We start from the raw sequence: 23,696 nt of genomic DNA on the forward strand, positions 1-23,696 counted from the left end.
AAGTTTCTCCTGAGTTTGACTCGAAGTTGTACTTCGGTCCACAGCACCTCTTCCAGGGCTGGCTCCAGGCATTTGGTGGGCAAGGGGCCTCTCACTTGGTGAGGCTGGGTATGTGCATGACAGACTTCCTCTTGGGGAGCTGGTTTGGGCTCTGGAGTTGCTTCCCTTGATTTGCATGGGAAGACTGGCCTCCCACAACACCTGGCATAGGCAGTGGCTTTCCCTGTGGTTTAGACTATATGCTCTAAAAGGTTATTTCAGTCAGTTTAGCATTTAATGGGCTTTGCCTGCATTGGACTACATCAAAGGCTGAATTCAGTTCCTTTCCTGTTACACCTGCCAGTGTCGGTTTTCCTGGTTTTCCCAACCAGGATAAAAGAAAGACCATTTCTGCAGTGCCACTCCAGTCAATAATTCCAGAACTTAATGTTTATTCTTTTCCAGTTCAGGCACTGGCTTTTCCCAGTATTTTTAAATACTTATGTTCTTTCCTTTTTTTCTTAAATAATGCCATTTTCCCTTCCAAATTACTTTATATTTGCATTAAAAAAATTTTAACAGTAACATTAAGCACATTTGATAAAATTTCAACCTCATAGGTATGTAAGGAAGTCGCCTTTTTCCTAGTTTCTCTCCCAAAGGGGGAATACTAAAGTTTCTTGGGTGTATTCTAGAAAAAAAAAAAAAATATATATATATATATATATATACTCATGTTTTTAAAAATCCTACACGTTTGTGTAGAACCCCATGTTATATGCTACACAGCCCTTGTTTTACGTCATTCAGTGTATTTTAGAAAGTTATATGTTAGTAGTTGCAGCTCAAATCCGTTCTTTTCAAAGTCTGCAAGGCATCCTATTGCATGGATGTACGTACTGTAATTTAAATGACTACTTCCCTATTGATGGCCATTTAGGCTTTTTTTCCCCTATTACAATCCTGCAAATAAGTTTGTGTGTAGATGTCTTAATGAGCATTTCCATAGCGTGTATTTTTAGTAATGGAACTATTGGACAAAGAATATGTATATTTAAAATTTGGCTGATACAACTAAGTTTTTCTCCCCAAAGTTTGCTACTATTTATATTCCCACCAATGTATGAGAATGTCTACTTCTTCACTTGATAAAACACTGGATATTTTCAGGCTTTATATTTCAGTGTGGTGTTGGCACAAGGATTATCAAATAGCCCAGAACACAGACCACACATTCATCCAATGGTGATCTGTTACCGTGCTGACATTGTAGCTCTGAGGGAAGAAAGGATATATATATGTATGTATGTATATATATGACAACTGATCCCTTATTGGAGAAAAAGCAATTGTACTTACATCATATACAAAAATCAGTTGTAGATGGAATAAAGACCTAAATGCAAAAGACAATATTCTAAAATGTAATAAGTTATTATAGGAGAAGTTTTTTGGTTTGCGAGAAGAGGAAGAATTATTTTGATAGACACAAAAAACAAATCATAAAGATTAATAACTACCTATATTAAGACTTCTGTTCAATAAAAGACAAAGGGGGTGAAAAGGCAAAGCACATATTAGATGAAGATATCTGCAACAAACACCTACAGTCCACAAAGGACTAATATCCAGAATATATAAAGAATACCTACAATTCAGTTTTTAAAAGATAATCATTTATTTTTCCATATAGAAAAATGGTCAAAAGAACCCAAATTTGTCAGAAGATTGGCCTTTAAAAAGAGGAAAAATGCTCAAGTTTGTCGTTCAGTAGGGAAATGAAAAACTAAAACCACACTGAGACAACTATTTCATATGAATGGCAAAAATTAAAATTAAAGTTTCAAGGCATGGGTGGAGATGAAGGACAGGACCTGTCATACATGGTAGGTGACAACGTATATTGGTATAACTTCTTTGCAAAGCAGCTGGACATTCCTATGTTCAGTTGAACATGTGGACACCCTCAACCCAGCAAGGCCATTATGGAACATACTTGAAAAGACTTTTAAAAGGTGAGTGGAGCACTTGAGAATGTCCTTAACCTTGTTATTCCTAAAAGGGGCAGAGGGGAGCCTGAGTAGAATTGGAGTGAAGTAGCAGATAAAGGAAGGTCCGGAGGAAGTGTAGACCGTCCAGGGATATGTGGCTGCTGCAGTGGTCCTTCCATGTGACACAAGACACACATCACCAGGTCTTACTGTGCCAGTTATGAAGAAACTGCGCCCCTCTTGCTCATCTTTAGGCTTTGGCAGCAGGACTTGGGTTACAAACGGTCTCTTTCAAAGTTTGAAGATAGTTGTCATTTATTTGTCATTAAAAAACCAGAATATGCCCTCTGCGATAGGGCTCTTTCCCTGACTTTTGTTCTGGGGAAGTCTTTATCTTCAGGATGCAAAGATACTCCCCTCTTCCTTTGGAAAGTGCCAAGTCACATGCAAAGCTCTAAACCATTCAGTTGCTTTGGGGTGCAGTGCCATTTCAGGTAAGGCCAAATATTCTAAAATATTCTAAAAATTAAATGTGGGTAACTGGAGGGCTTGGCTAGTCTGTACAAATAACAAGTAAAATTTAGTACAAGATGCAGTTTATTTGAAATTACATGTGGGAAACATTGTTTTGGCAGATTAGTATTACTGTGTGTGTTTCACGGATAATTCAGTGCCTTGAGTACTAATTTTTAATTAGGCATCTTAGAAGTGAGTTCCTTATTTATGGCACAATCAGAAATACTTTCAAATTCTAGCTCTGTGACCCCGGTTAAGTTACTTAACCTTTCTGCACCTGCAGTTGCATCATCCTTTAATTGTGGATAACCTAACTCACATGGCTCAGACTGCAGTGAGTCCGCCTGCAATGTGGGAGACCTGCGTTGTATTCCTCGGTCAGGAAGATCCCCTGGAGAAGGGACTGGCTACCCACTCCAGTGTTCTTGCCTGGAGAATTCCATGCACAGAGGAGCCTGGCCTGCTATGGTCCATGGGGTCGGAGAGTCAGACAGGACTGAGCGACTTTCACTTTCACAGGGTTACTGTAAGGAGTAAATGCATTAATTTAAATACAGTGCTGAGAGCAGTGTGTGGCATAAAGTGATGAAGTACTGTTAACCTACTTGTCTCAGTGTGGCTGAGACTATTCATTAATTTGAGCCGGTCCTGTGTTAGTGGAGTAGGAAGGTACTGCAGATACAGCGTGATAGTGAGTAAAAGAATCAGGTAATAGTTGCTTTTGTTTTAACAGACTTCGCTGTTCCCTTCTGGGCTGTAGGTCATAGGCACCCCTGGCTAAATTATAAATAAATTAAAAAAATTTTTAAGGTGAATCCAAAAAAATTAAGTGAAGAGCAGGGTTACTTTCACAACGGGCACTGCTCTGTGATACCTCCAAACTTGATTGTGAGAAAGATTATTTTAGTTAGTTCTTGGTATGTACAGATTTAAAGGTATTATCTTTTCCATACCTTGCAAATGCTTTAATTTTACCGATTTGAATTAAGAGTGGAAAATCAGTGAAACAAGAGGATGAGACCTCGGAGTGCAGAATAAATGTCTTTTCACCACCCAGGAAAAATCAGCACTGCTGAGAGGGAGACGTAGCGTGGAGCCGCATAACATTTAAAGTCAATGATAATCCCGGTGAAAGGATCATGCAGGATTACGAGCGTTTGCCCTTTTGCTTGTAGCCCACAGATCTGCCGCGGACGCCGTCGCAGACATGCTGAGGAGCGCTCTGCTGTGCGCGGCGCTCTGGCTCCTGCGCGCGCAGCCGTTTCCCTGCCCACCCTCCTGCAGGTGCGCCTTCCGCGACTCCGCGCAGTGCTCGCGCGGCACGGTGGCCGGCATCGCCGCGCTCGGCCTGCCCACCAACCTCACGCATATCTTGCTCTTCCAAATGGGCCGCGGCACCTTGCAGAACAACAGCTTCAGTGGCATGACCGTCCTGCAGCGCCTGTTGCTGTCTGACAGCCACATTTCCGCCATTGCCCCGGGCACGTTCAACGACCCGATAAAACTTAAAACCCTGAGGTTATCGCGCAACAAGATCACTCATCTCCCAGGCGCACTGTTGGATAACCTGGTGCTCCTGGAACAGTTGTTTCTGGACGGCAATGAACTAAAGAGCCTTGACCAAAACCTGTTTCAGAAACTGGTTCACCTGCAGGAGCTCTTTCTGAACCAAAACCAACTCGCTTTCCTGCCTGCTAGCCTGTTCACACATCTGGTGAACCTGAAATTGCTGGATTTATCGGGAAACAATTTGACCCACCTGCCCGAGGGGTTGTTTGGGGTCCAGGTTAAGCTGGAGAAGCTTCTGCTCCACTCGAACCGGCTGGTCTCTTTGGGGTCGGGGCTGTTGGACAGCCTGCGCGCCCTGAAGGAGCTGCAGCTCCACACCAATCACCTCCGTTCCATCGTCCCCGGCGCCTTCGACCGGCTGCGAAGCCTGAGCTCCTTGACCCTTTCCAGAAACCGCCTCGAGTTCCTGCCCTCCGCCCTCTTTCTTCATTCGCACAATCTGACCTTCCTGACCCTGTTCGAAAACCCGCTGGAGGAACTCCCCAACGTGCTCTTCGGGGAGATAGGCGGCCTGCGGGAGCTGAGGCTGACAGGCACCCAGCTGCGCACCCTGCCCGCCGCCGCCTTCCGCAACCTCACCGGCCTGCGCGTCCTGGAGGTGTCGCTGAGCCCGGAGCTGAGCGCGCTCCCGGAGGACGCCTTCCGAGGCCTCGGCGAGCTGCAGGTGCTCGCCCTGCGCTCCACAGGCCTGGCCTCCCTCCCCGCCGGCCTGCTCCGCGGGCTCGGCCGGCTCCGCCACGTGTGGCTGCGCAGCAACCGGCTGCGCGCCGTGCCCAGCGCTCTCTTCCGCAACCTCAGCAGCCTGGAGGAGGTCCAGCTCGACCACAACCAGCTGGAGACCCTGCCGGGCGACGCGTTTGAGGCTCTGCCCCGGCTGGCGGAGGTCCTGCTGGGACACAATCCCTGGCGCTGCGACTGTGGCCTGGGGCCGTTCCTGGCGTGGCTGCGGCGGCACGCGGACCTCGTGGGTCGAGCCGAGCCCCCGCAGTGTCACGGGCCCGGGCCGCACGCCGGCCGACTGCTCTGGACCCTGCAGGCCGGCGACCTCGGCTGCCCGCGCCCCGGGAGCCCGCCTCCCAGCCGCCTGGCCGGGGGCTACTCCGAAGGCCCCCCGCAGCCCACCCTGCCCGCCGCCCCTGCCCGCGCTAACTTGGGACCCAAGCGCTCCGAGCCGTGGACCCGGCAGGTAGCTGAGGACCAAAGTCAGAACCATAGCCTGTACTGGGGTCTTTATTTTCTGCTTTTAGCCGCTCAGGCCCTAATTACCGGGATCATTGTGTTTGCGATGATTAAACTCAGCAGGCTCTTTCGGAAATTAATCACAGAGTTCTGGTTCGAGGCGATGAGAAAACCTTGCAATTAATTAAAACGTGACCGGAGTATTGTCAGACGCGGCTCCGGGGAGAGTCCAGACCAGCTGACGCTATCTTCCTCTCCCTTCTTCCTCCTCGGCCATCCCCTTCCCTCCCTCTCTCCTCCCCGCTCAGTGACACCTCTCCCTCTCAGCCCCCGTACCATTTACAGTGGTGAACCCTGACTGTTGTACCTGCCTTCCCATCCGCAGAGTGCTCCTGGCAGCGCGGACCGCGACGGCCCCTCCCTGTGCCCACAGTCGGGGGTGGGTGGGCGGGCGGGGTGACGAAAGGGGGTCTCTGCAGTGTGAACTGAGGGAGGGTGCAAAGAAAGACAGCCAACTCAGGCCAGGGCCTGCCTCCTGCAGCTGGTAGATGGCTGCAAATGTTAAAATGAATAAATAGAATGCGTGGGATCCGGCGATGGTAGCTTTTCCTAGGGGAGAAGATGGGTTGCTCTCTTTCCCTTTATCTGAAAAGCAGAACTCTTTCACAGTTCTTTTCGTCCCGTTTTTTTCTCACTCTACGTATGTCTGACCTGTGGGATTTGGGAGGAAGCGCTGAACTCCATCCACGCAAGAGTGTAGACAGGCTTGTGTGGCTGATGATGGGCTGAGAGAGGCAACCCGGCCCTCCCCCCAGGAGCTCGGTACCCAGCGCGGAGCCCTGACCGCGGCGTGCGGGCTGAGTGCCCACGAGCTGGAGAAGGGCGGGCACCGGGGCGGGTGGGACCGGGCTTGGGGGAGGAGCGGGGACGTTCCCGGGGCTCTCAGCGTGCTGCTGGGAGACGCTGTTGATCCCCACTGTCCCCGGCTGCGTGCCCGCGGAGCCCTGCTCCGCTTGTTCACGTGAGCTGTGAGTTCTTACTTGATCCCTACCAGGGTGAAGTCTGTCATTTCGACACTGGGTTGGTTTTCATTTCCTGGAACCAAACGCTACCTCATTTCACAAGCATTTACGGAACGCCTGACAGTGACAGGTGTTCATGAATGTAATGATAAGCTTGGGTTCTAGTTTATTATGCTCAGATCACGTTCTCATTTATTACAATTGAAGGCAGTAAAACCCTCCTTTCTTTAATTGGGTGTCTGCTTGGGAGAAGCAGTGGTTAAAGCATGGGCTGGAGAAGAGTCAGAAACCGGTGGGTTGGGATCCCAGCTCCACCTACGAACTGCATAGGTCTGTGGGGGACACCCCTGCCTTGGTTTCCTTATCCCTGGAAACCGATAAATAGTACCTGCCTCTTGGGGTTGTTGTGAGAACTAAAGACAAGCTTTTGATGACTTAGCCCAGTGCCCTGCATACAGTAAATGCTCAATAAATGGTAGCTCTTATTATTAAAGGGCAAGCAATTATTACTGCTGTCACAATTTTAAAAGAGCTTTGAGCTGGTAGTTGTTTTTTTTTTCTCTGTTGTATTTAAAGGTGAGACCAAACATCCTGAAATGGGTGATTACATTCAAGTTAGTCTGTCTTCACTTGTGGGTGGTCTCAGCCCTGTGTGGTCAGGCTCTCTGCTCAGGGTCCAGAGAAATAGATCCTCCAACAACAACCACTGGATATGGAGCAGGAAGAGCTGGGGGTTCCTGGCATTTGTAGGTGCGCTTTATTTTCAAGATCAAGTTCAGATGTCTTCTCCTGGTGAAGTCTTCCTGACTGCCCTGGCAGACTAAAAGTGTCCCCTTCTGTGAGTCCGCTTCTCAGGCTATCAGGCATTGGGCATGCTCACCACTCCATCTGGCCCATTCACCTTGCACTCTAGGGGAATGTGTGTGTATGTGTGTGTGTATGTGTCTCCTTGTCTTATTTATTTCCACTCCTCCACACTTTGAAACTACCTACAGCATAAAACTCAGACTTTTTTTTTTATGGACTATGGACTCTAGTCCTAACCACCATGCTTTCTTGCAAGGATGAAATAATCCAGGCCAATGCATATGGGGCTTGATAGAAGTTGGCTATTACTGTGATTTGTTCTTTTAGAACACAGCATGTTCTAGCATGTCTCAATGCCTTTGCATACATTTATTTATTCAGCAATTATTTATTGACTACCTCCTCTGTACCAGGCACTCTTTTAAGTGGAAGGATAAAGTAGCAAATAAAACAAAATGTTTACATTTTGGTGTCCCCTTCAATTAAAACATCTCCCCCAAACTCCTGGTTATTATCTTCAAACATTCAGAAACGTGTGGAGAACATCTTTGGACACCGTAACCAGCTGTGTCAAATCTTTATACTTCGCTTTATTTGCTTCAAATATTTTTTTAACCAAATCAAATGCAACAGATAAATTTGAAGGCTCCTGTCTCCGTCTTTCCCCTGTTCTCATTCCTCTCCTTAGAGGTAACTGCATTAATAAATTTAATCTTTCACATCCCTAGGTGTCTTTTTATACTCTTACTATATGTGCCCACAACTCTCTAAGCAAGTGGAATCCTTTGCCTATTTTCAAGATTGTATATAAATGCTACTTTGCATATAGTATTCAAATTTTTTCCTGGGCTTGCATTTTTGAGATTTATCCACATGAAATATTTGGCTCTAGTTCATTTTAATAGCTATATAATATTGAATGAATATACCACAACTTATCTGTTTTCTTGTTGAAGGACATTTACTCCCAGTGTTTTTTTCTTTTCTTTTTATGCCCCGCTACTCTACAATTTCACCAACTCTCAATAACATCAAAATTTTAAATTTCTGTCAATCTGAAAAGTAGGAAATGATATCTCATAGCTGTTTTATATTTGCCTGATAACTTGTGAGCTTGAACTTATTTTTAAATGTTTATTGAGGGTTTAGATCCTTCTTGGAATTATCTGTACATATACATCAACCAATTCATGATGGGATATTTTGTCTTTTCATTATTACTGATTTGTAAGAACTCTCTACATATCCTGGACACTAATGTTCTGTAAATTATATGCTTTGCAAGTATTTTTTTTCACTATGTGACTTTCTTAAAAAATAATTTTATTTATTTATCTGGCTGTTCGGGTCTTTGCTGCTGGGTGAGTTTTTCCCGAGTTGCAGAGGTCAGGGGCTCCTTTTTGTTGTGGTGCTCGGGCTTCTCATTGCAGTGGCTTCTCTTGTCGTGGAGCATGGGCTCTAGAGCACAGATTCAATAGTTGTGGTGCAAGGGCTTAGTTCATCCACAGCATGTGGGATCTTCCTGGACCAGGGATCAAACCTGTGTCTTCTCCACTGGCAGGTGGATTCTTTACCACTGAGCCACCAGGACTGAAGCAATTTAGCACTCATTGACTTGTTTTATGGATGCAGGCTCTTGGATTTCTCTTAGGATACTAGAATTTAAAATTTTGTAATTATTTTTAAACTTTTTATTTTATATTGGGGTATAGCCAATTGACAAACAGTGTTGTGATAGTTTCAGGTGAATTGTAAAGGGACTCAGCCGTACATATACATGTGTTCATTCCCTCCCATCCAGGCTGCCACATGAGCAGAGTTCCATGTGCTATACAGTAGGTCCTTGTTGGTTATCCAAAATTTTGAGGTTTTAAAGGCTTCCTTTCTGAGCTGTATCTATTTTCTCTGTGATTTGTTGTTGTTGTTTGCTTCCCTTAAGTGCTTAGTTATTGGCTCAAACTTGAAAAGTGAGGCAATAAAAATCACCGACTCTTGAGAGCTTTGTGCACATGGGCAAGCTTCATGTTAAGGGTTCTGGAGCAGCAGGCTGAGTATTATCCTGGGGATCTCAACAGGCCAGAATATTTGTGGAGGGTTGTTTTCTCCAGCACAGTGTAATTTTAAAAGCTAATTTGTTTGTTTTCCTAGGGACAGAAGCAGAGGCATCTGTCCCATATAGTAGCTTTCAAACAGCCCCCTGGATTTTAATCCCATATCTCACACCCACCTGTCCGGCACTGAGTGAGTGAAAGTCACTCAGTTGTGTCCAACTTTTTGTGACCCCGTGGACTGTAGTCCATGGAATTCTCCAGGCCAGAATACTGGAGTGGGTAGCTTTTCCCTTCTCCAGGGGATCTTCCCAACCCAGGGTTTGAATTCAGGCCTCCCACATTGCACGAGAATTCTTTACCAACTGAGCTCTCAGGGAAGCCTGAAAACTGTCCTGCATTGTTCCTGGTATAATCAATTTTCAAGCCTCTCTGGAGCTCTGTTAAGGAAATGGGATCTCTCTGCTCAGCTACCTTCAACTGTTCTGTTCCATAAATGTGCTGAAATCTCTAGTCCATTGATAATCTTTTTCCATTCCCTGTGATGTAGTGGGTTTATCATTTCAGTTCCTTTGCTGCTATCTAAGTGGGGTCCCTGGAGGGAGAGGAGATAAATGGGGACAATCAATTTGCAGGTTTAACTGCAAGTCCATCCATGTCTATTCCCCAAGTTTCCAATCCCCCTTCCCCACAGCGTGTTGTAATTGGCTTCTCTTTCTGGAACGACTGCAAGTCAGACTCTGAATCTCTGCTTACGTTGGGACTGACTGACCACGTCTGTTTTGGGAGAAGTCACTCTGGGCTTCCCAGCTTTTAAAAATCTCCATTACTACCAGGGCGTGCCGAAGGCAGGGAGATTCCGGGACTCACTGCCCAGTAGCTGCACACACCCTCATTAGGCATCTGGAATGTTACAAGATGATTTCCTCACCATCATAAAGAGACAAGCATTAATTGAATTCAGTGGCTGGATCCGGAGTACTGGGAGCCTGAAATGCCCCCGGGTGGGGGAACAATAAACAGCCCCTCCCCAGTGACACTCTTCCTCCATCCCCTCCCACCTCTCTGCTGATGCTTCTAGGTGCTTCTTGACTTTTATTACCCCAGCACAGATATTGATATTTTCAAGTCCACTGTTTGGGAGCGTTCTGTGTTCCAGCATCTGCCGCATTCAACCAAGCTTTATTAAACATCTAATACATGCTGAGTACCATGAAACCAATTTTCCTAACCCTCAAACTGCCCTGAGAGGTAGTTGTTATTATCCCACTTTATTGATGAGAAAACTGAGGTCCAGAGTGGAGCAGTAATGTACCTAAGGTTATGATTGGCAGAGCCGTCTGTGAGCTCTAGTCTCCTGGCTTCTGGCCTAGACTAGTCCAAGCCCCCAGTGCTTCTCCTGGTATGGACAGGTCACCTGCTCAACGCAGGACATGATGATTATGGGAGGCAAGCACCAGGAGGACATTCTTTTGTGGTTGTAGACATCCTGACATAGAAGTTCTAGTCCCTTAAGCCTACTGGGGGCTCCCTGAGAGCTGAGAGTTATTTGGGGGCCTTTGGTTGCTGAGAAGGAGGAAAGAAGCGAGGATAAAGAGAGAGGAATAGGGAAGAAAAAAGGGTGGGAGAGAGGTAGTTGAGAGGAGAAGGAAACAAGAGAAAGGGAGTAGAAATCTAAGAGCAGGCCATTCTGACAGTGGCCGCAAGAGTGGCCTCGACCCAGCAGTCACCGTCAAGAGCCCACGGGAGGCCCTGTTGTGTGGTGGGAGTGGCAGAGGGTTGGTCTCAGCTGTGGGTCTCAGCAATGCCACTGACTGACTGCTCCCATCCTCTTGGGGGTATTATCAGAGTCAAAGAAAGGGACTTCCCTAACAGTCCATTGGTTAAAGCTCCACTGCAGGATGAGCAGTTTCGATCCCTCATCGGGGAACTATGATCCCCCATGTCGCATGTAGCCAAAAAAAATCACATCTAAGATCATGGTGTAAAAGTGTGTTGTGAACCAGAGTTCTGTTCAGCAAGGAATGCTCTCCTCGTTGGCAGCACACCATGAGGGCCGGGTGGTTTTTGATCCATGGCCTCCACATCTCAGAGCCTAACGTAGAACTGTCCTGCTCAACACAAAGAAGACCCAGGATTGACAAACATCAGCAGAGGATGCAAAGGTAGGACAGGGACACAGGGTGTGTCTTCTGCACAAGCCTTTCCCATGGCCCTGTCCTCCCTCCACAGGCCCTGCAGCCCAGAGCACCCACATTCCCCTTGACCACCAAAGCGGAGGCTGCCAGAAAGAACCCCTGTAGAAACCCAGTGAGCTGCGGGTTGACAGAGCTGGGAGCTTGTCTGGGTTTTGTCTCTGCCTTGACAGAAGGCAGAAAGCTGGGCCTCCTTCCTGGCTCCAAACCCCTAGCAATTCAGATCCTCAGTGACATCAAAAGAGAAACAGAAAATGTCAGTATTTCCGTGTTTTTGCCCCCTTCAAACTCAAGGTCAAAGTCAGCCTCAGTTTAAATTCTTTTCCGTTAATTTGTAGGGCAGGGGCAGAGGAGAGGACTGCAGTGAAACCTGCAGCTTTGGGGATGCTAGAACTAATGAGTTGTTGGCCTCATGTCTCCAGCATTGGCAAGCATGTTCTTTACCACTAGCACCACCCGGGAAGCCCCCTGCATACAACTACAATGCCTTAAAAAATCTATTCCCACAAGCAATTAGTTATTCCCTGTGGAACATAATGGCCAAAATAATGGCCACCAAAGATGTCCGGGTTTTAGTCCCCAAACCTATGAATGTATAAATAGTTTACTTTACAAGGCAAAAAGGGTTTTTCAGGAGTGATTAGGTTTAGGATCTTGAGTTGAGAAGATTATCCAGGTGAACCCAATCACAAGGGTTCTCATAAGTGAAGGGAGGCAGAAGCTGGAGAGAGAATTGAAGATGTGACGACAATGCTATTGGCTTTGAAGATGGAGACAGGGGGCATGAATCAAGGAATGCAGGCAGCCTATAGCAACTGGAGAAGGCAAGGATATGGATCCTCTCCTGGTACTTCCTGAAGGAGCCCAGCCCGGCTGACAGCTTGATTTTAGGCCAGGTAGACACATGTTGGGTTGGTGGTCATTCATTATTACAGCAATAGGAAACTAACTTTTCCCATTTCCATGCCTGGATCACAGCATCTAGCAATGTTTACTGTAATTCTACATGTATGGATCTCCTTAACTGGGCTCCTTGGAATAAAAGCTATATATTAAGTAGCCTTCTGCCATGGTGCTCCTGGGTCTAATAGGTGCTCAGAGCTTGCTCTCCTAAATGAATATTCCTTACCTAATTTGAACTCCAGAATCAGACCTGACAGAGGTCAGCTACCACATGGATGTCCTGCCTTTTAAAGAATTAAATATTCTTCCTTTTTAAGGTTTTGGAAAATCAGGATTTACCACGCATGTAATTATGAGCACCGGTTCACGTAACTGTTCTCTGAGAAACTGTGGCCTTTGTGTGTGTGTCTCTGAAGCTTAGAGAAGAGATGGCAGGAAGGAGAAGGGGCCTGTGGATAAGCTGCCCCCTTAGGTCTCTAGGAGGGTGATTTGAGATGTTGGCCTTCACCTTGAATGTTATGTGGAACCAGGATTAGTAATTAATCTAGTGGAGGCAGTGTAGTAGGAAATGATTAGGGTGAAAGGTGGGAGGGGGAGCTGGTGAAAGGCTAGCACCCAGGTATATGGAAACCAGTTGAGAGAAGCAGGGGTGTTTATTCTGGGAAGGAGAGGATTTGGGGGATTGGTCTCTGTGTTTAGGGCTTCCCAGGTGGCACTCGTGTTAAAGAATCCACTTGCCAGTGTAGGAGACACAAGAGACTGGGGTTCAATCCCTGGGTTGGGAAGATCCCCTGGAGGAGGGAATGGCAACCCACTCCAGTATTCTAGCCTGGAGAATCCCATGGACAGAGGAGCCTGGTGGGCTACAGTCCACGGGGTCGCAAAGAATCGGACACGACTGAGCACACATACATCACTGTGTTTAACCAGTTCAGGGTTGCTTTAGGAAAGGGAGGGGGACTTGTTTCATGGGGTCTCAAGGGGCAGAACGAGGACCACTTGGCAGGAAACACATGGTGGGTGGTGGGGGAGATGCTTGGCCCAAGGATTGGAGTGGCCATCATGTGGGGCATGAGCTGTCTCTGTGAACTGCTCAAGCTGCAGCTGAGCCACCCGGAGATGGAAGGAGTTCCAGTGTTTGATGGAGACAGGTGTGAGGCTGGAACATGCCCTTAAGATCCCTTCTCCCTCACATGGCCTGTGATTACTCTACCTTGCTTTGGGTTGACCTGGGCAAATGTGGATGTAAACCACTGTCCAGACTCGGGCCTCCGGAGACACTGGCCATGGACTTGTTGGGCTGCTTTGAACAGAAAGGAAGAGCAATTTGCTGACCCTGTGTTGGTGTGGGTGCCTAATGCCCTGGGGTCAGTCACGTCCTCAGACATAAAGCCTGTTGTTCCAACAGCAGAATTTTTGCAGCTTGCTCTTGTTGGGGAGGAAGCCTGTCACTGGCCAGCAGGGCCTCCCAGGGGTTTCTATTCCAGATTGCTTTGGAAAAGCCCAGTCCTAGGTTCCCACAGTCCTTTGAGGGCTGGCCCCTGGTCAAAGGGTGTATTTGCTTTCTCCTCACTTCCTGTGCCTTCCTCTAGACACCCGCTCCCCCAGCTCCTCCACTCCGCCCCCCAGGGATCAGATCCTCACTCTGATACTGACCAGCTGCGTGACTCTGAATGAGTTCTTTCCCTTCCCTGGGCCTCGGTGTCCCCATTGGTAAAGTAGGGGTCTGGATCCGAAGGCCCCTCCCACTCGGATGCTACTGGAGCCCAGAGTCTAGACCCTGAAAAAAACACTTCCCTCCTTTGTCTGTCTGCCTCTGTCCTTTCAAAGACACATCCCTGCCACCTGTCTCCCCACCCTGGGCTGCCCTTGAATAGTTGAGCGTCTCATCTTCCTAACACTTAAGCAGCTACAGAAAGGGCCCCTTTGCAGTCCGAGTCTGTGAAGTGTCTCTGTCCCCATATGCACTCCTACCATCTTTGCAGAAACGCATTTTAGCATTATTCTCATGACTCCTGGTTGGAGGGCATCTCGGTGAGGTCCCCTCTGAGCCGTGGGTCCAGTTGGTGCTGTGGCTGGGCCCAAGGCTCCCTGCTAACTGGGAACACAGCCTGCCTGTCCTGCAGCAGCTGCCCGCCGCCTCGTCCCTGCCATCCTCTGGCAGTCCTGGAATCTCACTCATCCTAGTGTAATGGCCAGAGTTCTCTGGGTAATCATGGCCCTGCTCTCTCCCCGCACCGATGGCTGGACACAGGCGTTCTTGGAACACTCACGGTGAGACCTGGGTGAGGACGTGTTTTGTGAGCAGCAGAGTTCTGCGTGAGGAATGACCACATCGGGGAGGTCCACTGGGACAGTCAGGCAGGGCTTCCCTTGACTGGGCCGTCCCTGGTAGCATCGGGTCAACTGGTGCTACTGGGCTTAGACATGTGGAGTCAGATGCTTCCTGGAGAGAGAGAAAGAGCAAGACAGAGACAGAACAAGACAAAGATTGCGTGTGGACTCCATCTTGGCCAGGCCCCTCACTGCAGGGCCCTCGGCCAGTTCTCCGTCTCTGTGAACTCAGTTCCCTCAACTGAAAATCGAGAAATTTGCTCTCAATGTCAGACCACCACAAGTCCCTGCGATCAGTGAGGCTCTGTGAACTCAAGGCTCTTCCCTGCCTCCCTGGGATGCCTGAGTTGTCACCAAGGCTGAGGCAGCAGGGACCAGAGTGGCCTGGGCAGAGGAGGGAGCCAGTGGGGCCGTGGAGACCCCTACTTGGGCCATACCCCCAACGGCCCTCCCACCCCGAGGAGGAGCCTGGGGGAGAAGTGGGGCGGGTTTCCAGGGGTCCACTTCTGTCACGGATGACACGGCTTCCCGGGCACGTCAGCCTCCTGACGGGCCTACAGTGCCAGCCTCTTAATCAGAGCCCTGCCCTTTGGGCGTGGTTTATGGACTGAGTTATGGGATGTCACTTAAACACCCAGTGGAAAACCAGTTCCCACATCTTTGTTTCTTCCTGTGGAATACCTGCTTCTGCTCAGATTAACCAGATGGTCCTTTTTTGGGCATTTAAAGACTCTCCCTTTTCAAAACACTAGATTTTATAAGAGGTCAGCTCCAGCATGGGTGGGTCTGGATTTCTGGGGAGAAGCCCTGTACTTTGACACTTGGTCTAGACAGCAGAGTTGGCCTTATGGCCACATGATGTTCTTTCAAATCTCAGGTGAGTAGAGCAATATTTAGCGCAAGTTGCTGGAAAGAGAAGACACGGAAAGTGGTTCAGGCACTCCCCCAGGCCCCCTAGAAGATGTCCCTGAGATAAGCAAGCAGTGTAGAGAGCTGTGAACGGGTTTTTTAAATTCCCACCCATAAACCCATACAGAAAAGTACATAAATCACATGTGTGCCACTGGATGATGACAAAATGAAATTTGAAGTGTTCACTTTGAGTCTTGTTCTTGAGACTAGTCCTTCACTTTTGTTTTTCCTCCTCCTTTCCTTCTTCCTTTTAACTTAGATTTTGTTTATAAACATTTTGTTACATTTTATTTTGTTGTTGTTCAGTCGCTGAGTTGTATCTGACTCTTTGTGACTCCATGGACTGCAACACCTCAGGCTTCCCTGTCCTTCACCGTCTCCCAGAGTTTGAGATGACACCTTTGAGTTGGTGACGCCATCCAACCATCTCATCCGTCATCCTCTTCTCCTCCTGCTTTCAATCTTTCCTAGAATCAAGGTCTTTTCCGAAGAACTGGCTTGTCACATCTGGTGGCCAAAGTATTGGAGTTTCAGCTTCAGCATCAGTCCTTTCAGTGAAAATTCAGAGTTGATCTCCTTTAGGATTGGCTGGTTTGATCTCCTTGCTGTCCAATGGACTCTTGAGTCTTCTCCAGAATCACGATCTGAAAGCATCAATTCTTTGATGCTAAGCTTTTATGGTCCAACTCACATCCACACATGACTACTGGAAAAACCATAGCTTTGACTAAACGGACATCATGACTATATGGACCTTTTATTTGAGCTACCTCAAATCCTTTCTGGAGCTGGAAGGGATGAGAGTAAATATGCAAAAAGATGAATGAGTGTCTGGATAAATACACAGTTCTCTGAGAGGATTGGGAAGCTGGTCCACTCAAAGTAACTAGTCCTGAGGACCATGACTCTTTCCTAGAAATGAGGAAAGGCTTCCCAAGAGGGATGGATGATCAGAGCAGGAGAAAGCCAGGGGGGGATCCTTGTTCAGTCCTGACACCAGCTCTCTCCTCGTCACCTGTCATCTGGGTCTCCACTCAGCCTGTTAACCACTTGCCACTTCCTTCTAGCTTCCAGTTGTAATAAGCTCCATCACTGCACTTCTGTCTTCAAAATCCTCTGCTGCCAGGAGCAAAGCTTAGTTATATCTCTTAATTTGTCACCAGGGAAATGACTGGTGCCAGAGAAGACAGCCTGTCATTCTAAGGACTCAGGTGACAGCTCTGATGATGGAACCCAGTCACCACTGTCATTTACCCTTGTTTTCCCCTCCGAGCAATAACCACAGCTTCCTTAATGAGGAGCAGCATCTTGTTTAGCTGCCTTATTTCTTATGCAAAAGCTGACCAGAAGGCAGTCTTAAGAACAGAAAGGTGCGGTGGTAACAGAAAATGCAGGATTCTAATCTCAATCTCTGACCAAGACTTCTCTGGAATTCAGTTTCCTTTTCTAGAAGAGCGTAGATTTAAACTAGATGTGGTCTAGGGTCGTTTCCAGATCTTGGCTTCCCCCTAACACCTTCCCAAAAGCATATGATTTGGGTGGGTAGTATTGTGAGGACCCCGACCGCTTTTAAGTGGCAAAAATGGTTCTGGATAATAACACATGTATAAGCAGTTGTTTGAACAAAAGAAGAAACTTCAATTCTTTCTGATACTGATTTTATTTGGAAAAATTTATAGACTTATTTCATTTTGCACAAGTCCTTACAAGGAGGAATGGGAACCTTGCTATGAAAATGTCTCAGTTTCTGAACAGTAGCTGCCATGACTTTTCATGGTACAGAATTGAATAGGTGGCCTAAAAACACAAGTTGGGAGTTTTTTGCAGCAAACAAGGAGCAGAATTACAGAGGCCTCAGCTCAGGCATGGAGAAGGTAATGGCAACCCACTCCAGTGTTCTTGCTTGGAGAATCCCAGGGACAGGGGAGCCTGGTGGGCTGCCATCTATGGGGTCGTACAGATTCGGACACGACTGAAGCGACCTAGCAGCAGCAGCCCCTCAGGCAAGCCATCTGAAGGGGCTCCAATTTGAAATGCTCTTTTTAGGTCCTACTATGAAACTGAGTTGCTGAAGGCTCCAAGTGCAATGAAATCTCTGAAGAGCTAACTATGTATGACAGTCTGTTATTCTGTGAGAAAATCTGGGTCTGAGACTTATCCAGACCCAGCCCAGCAGACTCTCACCCTGCAAGAGCCGCCACTCCCCCAGCCAAGTCTAGGAGGAGCCTGGTTCCCTCTCTGCACCTGTGTGGTAAGAGAAGGCCTTCTCTGCTCTTGTTTACCATTTATATATAATAAATAACAATAAATAAAGCTGGAAGCTGTCGAGTCTGGGTACTGATGTATGTGGTGCACAGTACAGAGTCAAGAGGGTCTGAAATTAGTCAAAGTTAAGGTGTTACTCACTCAATCATGTCCAGCTCTCTGAAACTCCATGGACTGTAGTCTACGAGGCTCCTCTGTCCATGAAATTCTCCAGGCAAGAATACTGGAGTGGGTAGCCAATCCCTTCTCCAGGGGATCTTCCCGACCCAGGGATTGAACCTGGATTTCCTGTATTACAGGCAGATTCTTCACCATCTGAGCCACCAGGGAAGCCTGAAATGAGTCAAGACAAATGCAAATATAAACTGTGAATAAAAATTTCCCACCTTCTTCCATCCCCTCCCTCCCTCCTTTCTTTCTTCTCCTTTATCAGATGGAATGTGATGAAAATTTATGATTTTAAAAACAGACTGTTATCAATAGTTAGCTCACATAATGTCCCCACTTTATGGATGGGAAAACTGATACCCCAGAGGGGACATGACTTACTAAGGTCCAGATTCTGGGCTCCTGGCTGTCCCTGACTGTTTTGAACATGGTGGTCTAGCTAAAAGCATCTTCTTGCTCCTTTTTGGGTTGTACATAGACAGGTATTTGTAATGGGAGTGATGAGCCAGGCAGGTTTCTCAAAGTGGGGATCAAGGGAAAAATGGAGCTCCTCAGATTGAGCCCACATGCCCCTGGGTTCTTGTGCAAACTTCAGTCATGTAGGGCATTCAAAACAGACCTGTTCGTGTCATAATTAAGGAAAACACAGCTACTCTCCCCGCCCTCATCTCTGACCTTTAATTTGGTGTGGTGACGCGCTGGAATCTGCTCTAGCCATGAGGACCACGAACTTGCTAGTTTAATCATTTCAAAGGCTGCTCTGTTTTATTGTGGCAGAAAATTTGGAAGTCTCACATTAAAATGTACAATTAAATGTAACTCAAATAACTTGCTTTAGGCCAAAGAGAACTTTTCCCTTTTTCTTCTAGCTCTGTCCCCTTCCCACACCTGTCTGTTAACTATTTTCAAACTCCCTGAATCGTTTTGAGGGAAATGGAGGATGGGACTCTTTGAAAAGCAGTGTTTAAAAAGACATTTGACAGGCTTGCTGGAGTCAATCTGTAGATTCAGAGACAGCTACTGGTTAGGCTCACACTGTCCTCCCGGCATGACTTGAGGCTGCCAGGACAACAAAGCAGACTCTGAGGCCTCATGGTCCAGGTGGGCTAGTCTCCTGATAAAGTAAATGAAACCACAGCCACCACCAACCATGCTCCTGGTTTGCAGTCAGCTATGGAAGCCCAAATCTCTCAGCCGGACATACAAGGGCTTCACAATCAACAACCAGCACCCTTCAAACAGTACACTTTCTTGCCTTTGATCACCCCATGGCCCTTGTCTGGAATGCTTCCTCACCCCCTTCAATGCATTCAGAACCCCATTCACCCTCCAAAGCCTACAACCTCCTTGCCATGGCTTCCTTGATCTGTCTTGGCTGGGGAACCTTGCCCTCTTCTGTCCTTTCCAGACACTCCGCTTGTATGAGATCAGGACCTGTTTTAGCTTGAGATGCTTTATGGTGGCAGGCCCCTGAGACTGACCTCTCTGGATGCGGCCTTGAAGGTCATTCCAGTTTGTCTCTGCAGACAGTTTGTCCCTATGAGTGCCTACCAGGAGCCCAGTTGATGGCCACAAAGGTTTGCTGGGACGTCTGTTCATCTGGCCTGTGAGCCTAACCTATCCCTGTGGTCCTACCTGCATGACTCACTTAGCAAAAGAGCGTTTCACTTGAGGGCTGGTCCTGAACAGTGGGGGTCCCTCCTGAGAAATACTGAGCCCTCACTCACAGGGGCCAGCATGGAGGATGGGCCTTTAAAATACGGGGAATTTAAGGAATGTTTTCTTCAGTGTAAAAATCATCAAATCAATTACAGAAAATGTGGAAAAATTACAAAAGACAAAATTACAGGGGAGGGAAAGATGGCTCATATGCTCATCACCCAGAGGCAGGCCAGTCTCTCTCAAAGGCTCAGGCATGTCTGCTGGGTGAAGTGAGCTGAGTTCTGGCCAGAGCAGAAGGGTGAGTTCTATGACCTGTCCACATCCGTCTGAACCAGGAAAAAGCTTCCTTAGACTGGGTCTCTGTTTATCTTTGATAATGTTTTCAGAAAGGCCTAATTTTTAATTGCATAAAAAAAATCTCACCAGTTAAACAATGATCATCAATTCTGTCTAGCATAATTCAGTACTAGAATTGTTCACACATATGTATTATATATATAATATATATATATATATATATATGTATGAGATAGATATATAGTTGTTGTTATTCAGTCGCTAAGTCATGTCTGACTCTTTGCAACCCCATGGACTGCAGCACACCAGGCTTCCCTGTCCCTCACCATGTCCCAGAGCTTGTTCAAACTCGTGTCCATTGAGTCGATGATGCCATCCAACCATCTCATCCTCTGTCGTCTCCTTTTCCTTCTGCCTTCAGTCTTTCCCAGCATCAGGGTCTTTTCCAATGAGTTGGCTCTTTGCATCAGGTGACCAAAGTATTAGAACTTCAGCTTCAGCATTAGTCCTTCCAATGAATATTCAGGGTTGATTTCCTTTCTAATTGACTGGCTTGACCTCCTAGCCATCTAAGGGACTCTCAAGAATATTCTCCATCACCATATTTCAAAAGCATCAATTCTTTGGCTTTCAGCCTTCTTTATGGCCCAATTCTCACATCCATACATGACTACTGGAAAAACCATAGCTTTGACTAAATGGACCTTTGTCAGAAAAATGATGTCTCTGCTTTTTAATACGCTGTCTAGGTTTGTTATAGATTTCTTTCAAGGAGCAAGCGTCTTTTAATTTCATGGCTGAAGTCATCATCCTCATTGATTTTGGAGCCCAAGAAAATAAAGTCTGTCACTGTTTCATTTTTTTCCCCATCTATTTGCCGTGAAGTGATGCCATGATCTTAGTTTTTTGAATGCTAAGTTAAAAGCCAGCATTTTCATTCTCCTCTTACACCTTCATCAAGAGGCTCTTCAGTTCCTCTTCACTTTCTGCCATTCATATCTCTAAATGACTTGAAAGATAAGTGTACACCCATGTTAATTGCAGCATTATTCATAATAGCCAAAAGGGAGAAGCAACCCAAATGTCCAAAAGGACAAATGCTGTATGATACAACTTAAATGAAGTGCCTAAGCCTTCATATTCATTAAGGTAGAAAGTAGAATGGTGGTTCCCAGGGGTTAAGAGAGGGAGGAATGGGGAGCCAATGCTTCATGGGTGGAGAGTCTCAGTTTGGGGCAATTCAAAATTTTAGAGATGGATTGTGATGATGGTTGCACAATAATATGAATATGCTTAATGCCACTGAACTGTACCCCTAAAAATGGTGAAAATGCTAAGTTTTATGTTATATGTATTTTAAACACACAAAAAGCAATTCTCATACCGAATTGTGTTGGACAGAGTTGAAGATCCTTGTTTAACTGGTGAAATGTTTTCCTATGCAATTAAAAATTAGGCCTTTTTAAAAAGATAAACACAGAAACCCAGTCTAAATGAGCTGGTTCCTGGTTCACCCAATGTGGACAGGTCATAGAACCAACCTTTCAAGTCATTTTGGATAAATATATATAGGCTTTCCAGGCTCAGCAGTAAAGAATCTGCCTGTGATACAGGAGACATGCAGCAGACGTGGTTCCGATCCCTGGTTGGGAAGATCCCCCTGGAGAAGGAAATGGCAGTCCACTCCAGTATTCTTGCCTGAGAAATCCCATGGACAGAGGAGCCTGGTGGGCTACAGTTCATGGGGTCACAAAAAGTCAGACACAACTTAGTGACTAAACAAGAACATAAAACGTGTGTGTGTGTGTGTGTGTGTGTGTGTGTGTGTGTGTGAAATTGTTGGGTCATCCAGTAATGCTGTGTTTAATTTTATTTTATATTGTAATACAGTTGATTTACAATGTATCAGTTTCTGGTGTTCAGCAAAGTGATTCAGTTATGCAAATAGATATATCTATTCTTTTTCAGATCCTTTTCCTATATTGTTTACTACAGAGTACTGAGTGGAGGTCCCTGCTCTGTTTAATTTTTAAGAAACCACATTTTTATATACAACAGTTGCACCAGTTTTACATTCCCACCAGCAACACACAAAGGCTGCAATTTCTCCACATCCTCTTCAACATTTACTAGGTTCTATTTTGGGGATAGTAGACATCTTAAGAGTGTGAAGTGATACATATTATGGTTTTGGTTTGCAATTCTCTGATGACTAGTGATGTTGAGCATCTACTCATGTGCTTGTTGGCCAGTTGTCTATCTTCCTGGAGAAATATCTACTCACGTCCTTTGCCTATGTTTTAATTGGGTTGTTTGTTTTTAAGATTGCTTTTTCACATGTGAAATCTTCCCTCCTCCACCCACTGCTTCCAGGCTTGACAGCCTCTGACCAAACAGCCTCCTTGGGACACTCATAACTCTAAACACATCATCATCATCAGGAACAGAATGTGAGGATAAAGAACCATCTCATGACACTTAGAGAACTACCACTAATAACCAGTTATGGATGGCGATGAGTCTGGGAGTTGTCACCGAGGATTTTAAGAAGGTAACTTTCAGAACCCTCCTACACTGTTGGTGAGAATGTAAATTGGTGCAGCCACTACGGAGAACAGTATGGAGGGTCCTTTAAAAACTAAAAATAGAGTTACCATATGATCCAGAAATCCCACAGGCATATATCTGGACAAAACCCTGATTGGAAAAGATACATGTACCCCTAAGTTCACACCTGCATTCTTTACCACACCCAATACGTGGGAGCAACTTAAATGTCCACCAACAGAGGGATGGATAAAGAAGATGTGTTATATATATAATGGAATATTACTCAGCCAGAAAACAGAATGAAATATGCCATTTGCAGCAACATGAATGGATCTAGAGATTATCATACTAAGTGAAGTAAGTCAGACAGAGAGACAAATATCCTGATATCACTTACATATGAATCTTTAAAAATGATACAAATGAACTTATTTACACAACAGAAGCAGACTCACAGAAATAGAAAACAAATTTAGGGTTACCAAAGGGGAAAGAGTGGGGAGAGATAAATTAGGAGTTTGGGACTAACAGATACATTCTACTATATATGGAGGAGATAAACAGTAAGGACCTACTATATAGTACAGGGAACTATATTCAAGAACCTGTAATAAACTATGATGGAAAAAAAATAAGGTGACTTTCTGCCTTGTTTGTTCCATTAATTTGTTTGTCCTAATCTGTGTATTTTAAGCATTTCATTCTTCCTTCATGAGGCTGGTATACAATCCTTTAAATGGCCCAAATCCTGACACTTTGGGACAAGTAGGAAGATTATAAAGTCATTTTCTTAAAGACTGTCCTTTCCCTGAGAAGTAACAAGCAGCTGTCCTGTAAGAAGGGGAGGATGGGGAGGAGAGGAGGGCCCTCCCAAGCACTGAGCACCTTCTGTGATCAGGATTGGGCTGGGTACTTCACCCATGATTTTTCTTCTCATCTGAGTTCACACACGGGGACAAGGAGGCTTGGAGAGGTGACTAACTTATCAAGGACCCAGTCAGAAAAGACAGGCAGAGGTGGAAGACACTCCAGCAGTCTGAGCCCTTTTCTGTGGCAGCAAGAAAAGGGTGCAGCTGTGGTCCCTGGTGCAGGGACCACACCTGAAGCTGGTGTCAGGAACTGGTTTCAAGAAGAAGATAAAATTTGCACTATCTCTCTCTTCACAATCCCACTCTCTATGCTGAACATTTCCACTCAACCTTTGACACATTTAATCCTCTGTTTCCCCCAAAGCCCTGTGTCCCCCCCAGGATGGGCCGTTTCTCCCATCCTTCCCTCCGGGACCCCGTCTCCTGCATC

General features: G+C 46.3%; 1 protein-coding gene across 1 annotated transcript; it reads left to right on the forward strand.

Moving 5' to 3' along the window:
- The first annotated feature begins 1,363 nt into the window (after positions 1-1,363).
- Positions 1,364-7,701, forward strand: GP5 (glycoprotein V platelet). Its single transcript, XM_070466214.1, has one exon. It carries the CDS (start codon positions 3,694-3,696, stop codon positions 5,416-5,418), a length of 1,725 nt encoding a protein of 574 aa, XP_070322315.1. The 5' UTR covers positions 1,364-3,693; the 3' UTR covers positions 5,419-7,701.
- Positions 7,702-23,696: the final 15,995 nt, after the last annotated feature.

The sequence above is a fragment of the Odocoileus virginianus genome, chromosome 4, assembly GCF_023699985.2.
Source record: "Odocoileus virginianus isolate 20LAN1187 ecotype Illinois chromosome 4, Ovbor_1.2, whole genome shotgun sequence".
Taxonomy (NCBI): Eukaryota; Metazoa; Chordata; class Mammalia; order Artiodactyla; family Cervidae; genus Odocoileus; species Odocoileus virginianus.

Coding starts and splice junctions, on each gene's coding strand:
- GP5 (XM_070466214.1), top strand. CDS start 3,694: ATGCTGAGGAGCGCTCTGCTGTGCGCGGCGCTCTGGCTCCTGCGCGCG.